This window comes from Cantharellus anzutake, assembly GCF_015039405.1.
Source record: "Cantharellus anzutake strain C23 chromosome Unknown EI90scaffold_12, whole genome shotgun sequence".
NCBI lineage: Eukaryota > Fungi > Basidiomycota > Agaricomycetes > Cantharellales > Hydnaceae > Cantharellus > Cantharellus anzutake.
Genome location: NW_024066962.1, coordinates 1,102,868 through 1,112,484, shown reverse-complemented (window position 1 = coordinate 1,112,484; position 9,617 = coordinate 1,102,868). Strand labels below are relative to the sequence as shown.

At 49.9% G+C, this 9,617-nt stretch overlaps 1 protein-coding gene across 1 annotated transcript; it reads left to right on the top strand.

The window, feature by feature from the left end:
- Positions 1 to 1,867: 1,867 nt before the first annotated feature.
- On the top strand, positions 1,868 to 7,837 carry EI90DRAFT_2993024 (uncharacterized protein). The gene is made up of 5 exons (XM_039056145.1): positions 1,868 to 2,408; positions 2,468 to 2,613; positions 2,670 to 2,820; positions 2,875 to 4,488; positions 4,536 to 7,837. The coding sequence occupies exons 1-5, from the start codon at positions 2,238 to 2,240 to the stop codon at positions 7,551 to 7,553; spliced, it is 5,100 nt and encodes a 1,699-aa protein (XP_038918973.1). The 5' UTR covers positions 1,868 to 2,237; the 3' UTR covers positions 7,554 to 7,837.
- Positions 7,838 to 9,617: the final 1,780 nt, after the last annotated feature.

The window sequence follows — 9,617 nt, the reverse complement described above, 5'->3', positions numbered from 1 at the left end:
ACCCGCTTCATACTTCTAAGGCCGCTTTAGCATGCTCAACGTCAACAACGTAGGAAATGGATTCAGTGCTTTGAATCCATAACCCCGATTATTTTCTGCATGGCGCCATCGGAATACGGTCAACCATTGATCGAGAATCCTGCTCAGCATTGGATGACGGAGCCCTTGGCGCTGTTCAATTCTGTGACGAATCCGGGATGGTTTTTCTCAATGAGTACTATTCTTTTTTGAATACGGTGGAGAAGATTGCAGAGACAGAGTGCTGGGAATGCGAGTGGTCCGGGAAAGTTGAGCTCTTATCACAGTGGATTTTTTTGTCCCGCATTTTTTCTTTTGGTGGAACGGCTAATGATTGGTTATTTGGTTCGCCTTCTGGCCTGACCCAAGTGATACGAGAAATGGGTATACTTTTTCAATCATTCGTTTACGCCGCCATCGCCGACACCCGTTGAACGCTTCTGGTCCTTTCTCTGCTGCTCTTGGCTGCACACCGAACTGGCCTTTGCTGTGGTAGAAGGGAGGATACTGCATAATGCAGTTAAAAATGTAGACACATTGAACACGACTTGGCTCGGTTCTTCCTTCCAGGCTCTCTGGAGACAATAATCCATGCACTCCCCGCTTTTGAAGCGGGGTCTAAAGCTCAAAATGCCTGTCCACCTCTTCTTGGGCATTGTAATCCCTTTTTCTTCACGAAAGGCAGGATGCGCGTTGCGATCCGTATTCACATGTAATCCTATTGTCCGCCCCCGTCCAATCCTTTCTGCCAGGCACGGCGAATTCGGCAAGGACTCTTTTCTTTCCAAACAACCGCACCTGTCTCTTGGATGTAGAAATGTCCAGCCTAATATTAGTGGCTGGCGGGTTATGGGTTCTCTCTCCTTCCATTATATAATTCTAATTACTTCATCCCCTATGGTGACTGGTCTACCTCGCGTGCACAAGTTACCTCCACATCATTTCTTTTACACTACTCACCGTTAAACGCCACGGATTCTTCACCCTTACTCATGGCCAGGCCGCACACACATGTATCAACAGACAGTGTTCAGATCATCCCGTCTCATCCATTTGATTCCTATGTTTCTTAGTTCCGTCCTGCGTTCGGGTGAGGTGCTGGTGTTGGTGCTGGTCGTATGGGCGATGGGATTTTATTTTCTCCGGAGAGACTAGGTCGCCAACGTAGGGGAGAGAGGGAGCGGAAGCGGATATCTGGAGTTGTGTGAGGGCGAGGGTGGGCACGGGGAGGGATGAGAGAACTGGGTCTAGATTGAGTCGATTAGATGGAACTGGGGATCACTCTACATAAGATTTGAGAATTGAGGTGAGGAAAAGCACGAAAGTGGATGTGGCACCCTGTCAAGGATTCGAAGCTTACCGACGAGCGCATATTTAACTTGGATAGTAGACGCGAGGTAGTCGCCCTATGACGCTTGCCCTGACCCTCATATAACGTCCCCTAAGTATTTCTTTCGCCTGCATATGGATCTTGGCCCTCGCTCTTCATCCTGGTAACGGCAATTGAACTCATACTTATGATACTTTTCCCACTCATTCCCACTCCCGAATGCCTCCGGTTGGGCCACGGACAAGTGGAGCCAGTGTTGGCCCCACAATTAAGCGACACTATAACAGCCGGTCAAATGAGGCGCCGTGGGATGCCTACGGAGGACCTTGAATAGTTTCAGGGCACTGTCTAGGGATCGGCGCTTGATCAAAAGAAGAGAAGGGTTGTAGAGAACCACCAAAGACACATATAAAAGCTGATTCCTCTGACATAATAAGACGTTATGGTTATGAAACGCAGGCGGGACCGTGGCCCCTGCCGAAGGTTGTGTGGCACAGTATGGGTACAACCGGCGCTTACCGCCGACCCTCAGTACGAAGCCACCGCCGCAACTGGTACCTCAGTATGATGTTCCATAGATGTCCTTGCGAGTTCACGTTGAATTCGCGCATCCTCAAACACTTATGCCACTTGCAGTTCTTCTCTGTTCTTCTCTCTCAGGATACAGGACTTGATCAAGACTTGATGTCATCATCCGTCCCACTTGCCCATGCCAACCGCGCTTGTTAGAATTCGCCGCTGATATCGGATCAGATCGAGGGATTATGTCGGCCAAAAGTATTCATTATGCCCTTCCATAATTAGACGGGGGCCTCGTGGCTCTGAGCTCACACGTGTGTTTGACGCCCAAAGCTCTCCCTCTCCTCTATCCACTTGTCCACTATCGAACATGTCGGCGCAGCAAGGGGCTGAAGCTCTCAGGCATAAGATCGACGATCTGCTCGTGCAGGGGGTTGACATAGCGGTCCCGATTCTCAAGGTCGTCAATGCTACGGCTGATTGGTGTCCCCCTCTCAAGATGGCCACTGGCGGTGCACTCTCCATCCTCGATGAGGTTCAGGTTGGCAACGATTTATGTTTGGTTATGGATGGAAGTTTACACTAGTTTGGACAACGTAGAAGTTCAGAGACAACAAGAAGGAATGGGCTGATTTCGGTCAATACGTAGCCGACACCGTGATCGACGTGATTTTAGTCATGAAATCTTATGATACGTCAGCGGAGGAGGCAAACCCGTGGATGGAGAGTGCCACAAAGCTCAAAAAGTAAGCTGTATTTGTTTCTGGTGGTCTTTGCTATCGTTATGAACATCAAGTCACAGCGCTCTAGAGGTGGTTGAGTCCGAAATCAAAGGAAGACGGGAGAAAGTAGAGAAACGACCGGCCTTAATAAATGCGGTTTCGTACTTGCGAGACCCAGGAAGGATCAATAGCCTCAAGAAAGATTTTGACAAAGCATTGGCATCGTTCCAGGTAGCTTTCCTTATAGTATCGTTCCATAATCATTCTGATTTTCGGTTGATGTAGCTTCGGACGAACTTGATGACTGGTGCCAAATTAGCGGCCATGGAACGTCGTCAACAGGATGCAGAACGTCGCCAACAGGAAGATAAAATTCTCGAGAGCCTCCGATACCCTCATATCGCCCTTGGCGATTCCGCTCAGGCATGCCTAGAAGGCACTAGGGTTGATCTTGCTGAGCGTATCATGACATGGTGTCGCAACACTGGGGAGAGTGAGAATCGGCTGATGCTACTGACTGCTGTGGCCGGTGCCGGCAAGACTTCAATTGCGCTCACGATAGCAGAACGATGTGCGAACGAAGAGGACGTTACCCTGTTACTGCACTTCTTCTTTAAAGCGGGTGAACAGGCGCGGCCCGATTTCTTATTCACCGGCATAGCTCGAGCCCTAGCAGACCTTGGCCCGGTTTACCGCAGTTCCATTATCTCTGCTCTTAGAAAAGATCCTTCTCTCTCAACAGCCCCACTAGCGAAGCAATTCGGGAACTTGGTGGCTTCGCCTCTCCTTCATACACCTCCGCCTTCCGGTCATTCTATGGTCGTCATCATTGATGCTTTGGACGAGTGTGACAAAACCGCGTTTTTACCCCTTGCTGAAATCCTTAGGGAGGAGGTGCCCAGGCTACCATCTTCCATAAAATTCTTCATCACATCGAGACAATTTGATCTCGTGAATCGTTTCCTCTCCCCCAATTACCCTATCAATCGACTCACTATTGATCTCTTGGATGAGACAAACGTGCAGGACTGTGCTACATACATCAGTTTCCAGCTTCAAAAGCTGAAGAAATCGCATCCGGAGTTACGCAATAATCTTCAGAATGAGGACAAAAAAGTTCAGGAGATCTTGGAACGAGCAAATGGCTTGTTCATTTGGGTCAGCACCATCTTCCTCTACATGGAGACGACCAGCAACGATCCAATGAGAACACTGGGGCGCCTGCTCGACACTGGCACCAAACGTTCAAAGATCCCTGCCGAGGGAATGATGGATCGTTTATACACAACGATTCTGAAAAGGTGTAATTGGGAAGATGAAGATTTTGTGCACGACTACCCAATCGTGATGGGAGCAATCGTCGCTGCACAACAGCCTCTGTCGATCACTGCCTGGGATGTGATTTTGTCACCTTCCCTCAATTCTTCTGTCCGTTATGCATTGGCTGAACTCGCCCCTCTCCTCTTGGGGGTTGAGGATTCTCACATTCCGATTCGCATCTTACACCAATCATTCCGCGATTTTATTGTGGATCGGATCGATCTGCGATCCATCGACCTTGGTTGCAGTCCGGTAGATTTGAGGACAGAGAATGCCAGGATTGCCCTGCAATGTACTGAGATTTTGAACCGGGATCTTTGCTCTGTAGAGGGCCTAGGACTGATTGAAGGCTTGTCTGAAAGAGATGAAATGCCGCGTATCCCTCCGGAGCAGTTATCCGAACACTTTCGTTATGCATGCTGTCATATTGTCCATCACCTCAGTGGAGTCCAGGAACCATCAGAAGAGCTCAATCGGTCAGTTGGCATGTTTCTCAGTCAGCAAGCAACTTGCTGGGTGGAAGTCTGTGTGAGAATGGAGGGCTACATCAGTATCTCATCACTCCCTGAGTGGGTCAAGGTATGGATTGTTGATTGTGTTAATGAAACTACCTCATGATCCTCCAGTTGTCTGTTGACCACAGCTCGAAAGATGCTGTCGGCACACTGGCTATTGTGCTTGCCCGGCTTTCATCGAATTTGGTATTTTTGTCAAGATTCCAGGAGGCACATGAGGCAGCAAGTGATTCTGTTGCACTCTGCCGTTACCTTTTTTCTGTGGACTCAGTGTCCTACACCCCGCATTTGTCCCTGTCACTCAATAATCTATATTTGGCTCTGTCTACACTTGGACGGCACTTGGAGGCGCTCCCATTCATTGAAGAAAGCGTCAAACTCCGGCGTGAGCTAGTTGCCATTCACCCAGGATCATACACCCCGGATCTGGCCAGCTCACTCAACAATCTCCGTGGTGCTCTCGCCAGACTCGGACGGCACTCGGAGGCGCTCCCATTCATTGAAGAAAGCGTCAACCTATACCGTGAGCTGGTTGCCGCTCACCCAGGATCATACACCCCGGATTTGGCCAGATCACTCAACAATCTATTTAACGCTCTTTCCAATCTCGGACGGCACTCGGAGGCACTCCCATCTATCAAAGAAAGCGTCAAACTCTGGCGCGAGCTAGTTGCCATTCACCCAGCATCATACACCCTGGATCTGGCCATCTCACTTGACAATCTCTGTGGTGCTCTTTCCAATCTTGGACGGCACTCGGAGGCGCTCCCATTCACCGAAGAAAGCATCAAACTACACCGTGAGCTGGTCGCTGTTCACCCAGGGTCATACACCCCAGGTTTGGCCCTCTCACTCAACAATCTATATAATGCTCTTTCCAATCTCGGACGGCACTCGGAGGCGCTCCCATTCATTCAAGAAAGCGTCAAACTACACCGTGAGCTGGTCGCTGTTCACCCAGGATCATACACCCCAGATTTGGCCCTCTCACTCAACAATCTATTTGACGCTCTTTCCAATCTCCGACGGCACTCGGAAGCGCTCCCATTCATCGAAGAAAGCGTCAAACTCCGGCGCGAGCTAGTTGCCATTCACCCAGGATCATACACCCCAGATTTGGCCGGATCACTCAACAATCTATATAACGCTCTTTCCAATCTCGGACGGTACTCGGAGGCGCTCCCATTCATCAAAGAGAGCGTCAAACTCCAGCGCGAGCTAGTTGCCATTCACCCAGGATCATACACCCCAGATTTGGCCGGATCACTCAACAATCTATATAACGCTCTTTCCAATCTCGGACGGTACTCGGAGGCGCTCCCATTCATCAAAGAGAGCGTCAAACTCCGGCGCGAGCTAGTTGCCATTCACCCAGGATCATACACCCCGGATTTGGCCAGATCACTCAACAATCTATATAGCGCTCTTTCCAATCTCGGACGGCACTCGGAGGCGCTCCCGTTCATTGAAGAAAGCGTCAAACTCCGGCGTGAGCTAGTTGCTGCTCACCCAGGATCATACACCCCGGATTTGGCCAGATCACTCAACAATCTATTTAACGCTCTTTCCAATCTCGGACGGCACTCGGAGGCACTCCCATCCATCAAAGAAAGCGTCAAACTCCGGCGCGAGCTAGTTGCCATTCACCCAGCATCATACACCCCAGTTCTGGCCCTCTCACTCAACAATCTACATAACGCTCTTTCCAATCTCGGACAGCACTTGGAGGCACTCCCATTCATTGAAGAGTGCGTCAAACTACACCGTGAGCTGGTCGCTGTTCACCCAGGATCATACACCCCAGATTTGGCCAGATCACTCAACAATCTATATTTGGCTCTTTCCAATCTCGGACGGCACTCAGAGGCGCTCCCATTCATCGAAGAAAGTGTCAAACTCTGGCGCGAGCTAGTTGCCATTCACCCAGGATCATACACCCCAGATTTTGCCATCTCACTCGACAATCTCCGTGGTGCTCTTGCCAGACTCGGACGGCACTCGGAGGCGCTCCCATTCATCGAAGAGAGCGTCAGGCTATGCCGTGAGCTAGTTGCTGTTCACCCAGGATCATACACCCTGGATTTGGCCAGATCACTCAACAATCTATTCTTGGCTCTTTCCAATCTCGGACGACACTCGGAGGCACTCCCATTCATCGAAGAAAGCATCAAACTATACCGTGAGCTAGTTGCTGTTCACCCAGGATCATACACCCCGGATTTGGCCAGATCACTCAACAATCTATATTTGGCTCTTTCCAATCTCGGACGGCACTCGGAGGCACTCCCATTCATCGAAGAAAGCATCAAACTATACCGTGAGCTAGTTGCTGTTCACCCAGGATCATACACCCCGGATTTGGCCCTCTCACTCAACAATCTATATAACGCTCTTTCCAATCTCGGACGGCACTTGGAGGCGCTCCCATTCATTGAAGAGAGCATGAAACTACACCGTGAGCTGGTCGCTGTTCACCCAGGATCATACACCCCAGATTTGGCCAGATCACTCAACAATCTATATTTGGCTCTTTCCAATCTCGGACAGCACTCGGAGGCGCTCCCTTTCATCGAAGAAAGCGTCAAACTCCGGCGCGAGCTAGTTGCCATTCACCCAGCATCATACACCCCAGTTCTGGCCATCTCGCTCGACAACCTCGGTGGTGCTCTTGGCCAACTCGGACAGCACTCGGAGGCGCTCCCATTCATTGAAGAAAGCGTCAAACTCCGGCGCGGGCTAGTTGTCATTCACCCAGGATCATACACCCCGGATTTGGCCATCTCACTCAACAATCTATATAATGCTCTTTCCAATCTCGGACGGCACTCGGAGGCGCTCCCGTTCATTGAAGAAAGCGTCAAACTCCAGCGCGAGCTAGTTGCTGTTCACCCAGGATCATACCCCCCGGATTTGGCCATCTCCCTCACCAATCTATATGAGGCTCTTTCCAATCTCGGATGGCACTCGGAGGCGCTCCCATTCATCGAAGAAAGTGTCAAGATCCAACGCCAGCTGGTTGAAATCAACCCAGGAGCATATGCCCCGGGATTGGCCCGTTCACTCAGAAATCTACGTCAAGCTCTTTCCAATCTTGGACGTCATTCCGAGGCACAAATGGTCCACGTTTGAGCAACCCAAGTCCGGTGGTCCTCTCATTTCCCGTTGTCATTGCGTTTGCCACTTTGCCACCTGCTGATGGAGAACAAGTACTAACAAGTCCAGCCTCAATTTTTTTTATTAGATATTATTGATACAATAGTTACTGGCACTACGCTCATAACAAATCACAGTTGCAACGTATAGTTTCAATATGAAGGTTGCTCATTTCTCTTATATGTACTGGTCCAACGTTTCTGTATACCATCATAACCAACGACGTTAAAGTTCGATGGATGCTGAATGTCGATGCAATGAAAAAACCTAATCGACAGGTCCACATTGTCCGATGTATTGGTGTGGAGGTCGAAAACTGGTGAAGCATCACTGTAAGAGACACAACAAGCTTCGAACCACTGTCCCAATAAGCAGTACACATTCCTGTTGCCATTGCGTTTGAGGAGAGTAGCAAGTCCGGTGTGTGTGAGATCGATTGGTTCTGATGACATCAAAAGTGGCGGGCTTGAGCATGTCGGACGGCTTGGCAGTCTCGCCACATTCCCGACACCGCAGCTCATAAGCATGTCCATGAAGAAAGTCCTGGCCAGCCTGTGTCTCATACTACGCAACTCGGAGAAATGCTTACCCATGTAGCCAGTGTCTGCAGGGGCAGAATCCCAGTCAACAGAGTCACATAAGTATGCGGGCCAGCATAAATGGAGAGCACACTTAGTATACGCGCAGCAAATGAAGAGTAGATCAGTTAGCCTTCGGTGTTTGACATCGATTTATTGACTTACGCTGTCACTACTGACGTCGGTATCTCGACTATCGACACGCTTGTGCGCTGAATAGTGGCGAGTATTCTGAGCGGGTTGCTTGTTTCAACATCAACCTCTGTATCATATGTTGACTCATTTGGCTGTCTAACAAGCCCGGGGTACAGCAACTACAGCATTTACCGACGCAGACGGGGCCCGATCCTTTTGCACTGATAGGATACAAATGTATTCATCATGTGCGTGCAATTGTGTCAAATGGCCGCGGATATTAACTCCCGGTGGGTGTGCAGTCAATTAATCGGTTCCATGGTATGTTAGCGACCCAGGACTCCAGCGACAATCTTGTAGCATGCATGAGCGCTTGCTCACATTATATCGATTGGAGCTTGTGCGAAATTAGAAGTTGTGTAGATGGCCGTTGAATGCTATCATTTGGTGTCGTTCGGCACCGTGTTTCCATTGCGTTTGGTTTGCCATGATATAGTTGTGGCATCCGAGTCCGGGGAAGTGGAGTCACCCACGTCACGCGGTGTCTGAGCGGTTGTCGAAATAAAGATGAGACCACGGCGTGGTCGATTGTGGTCGCTATGGTTGATCACTTTGTGATTATGCGGAAGTGAGGACAATGTGATTATGAGAATTAGGTTTCTAGAGCGAATGTTGACACGATAACAAACCTGAACGCGGTCCCCATTCCATTCTTGGGAGTTTGAACCGGGAGCCACACCATCGGCAAGTGTGGGCCGCGTACAGGCAGAGGCGTTGTACTGGCATGCGAGTCACGACGCCGCACTCCGCCTAGAAACTGCAGGAGAGCTTACTCATCGTATAGTGCCCCACATTGCATGATGTAATGGCTGGAACGATCAGCCACATTGGTATGACATGAATTCCTCATCTAATTACTCCCGAACGTTATGACGTGGTGCTATTCCTGAGGTTAGACTCGATAGACCACCAATATATGGGATCCTTGTCCCTGATCCGCCTTGTGCATTGTGATTGAGTGCACAGGGCGCAGCCGAGAAAATGTGACGATCCCGTCACCAGCCGTCCTGAGTGGTTGGAATTGGAGTTGGCCAAGCTTGATCGAGGCAAAAGTTGTATCGTCGAACTTACATAAAGTGACTCAATGCACCTTTTTAGTCACACACCCAGTCAGTCCACGTGACACCACCTCGACAAGAGAGGGTTAACGTCGTCTTGTTAAAAAGACACACACACACACCCTCCTATACTCCCCGCTAACCACCAACTTACCCCCCAACCGCCACCATGGCCGAACATCAAAACTCGGACCTAGGAGGACAACCCG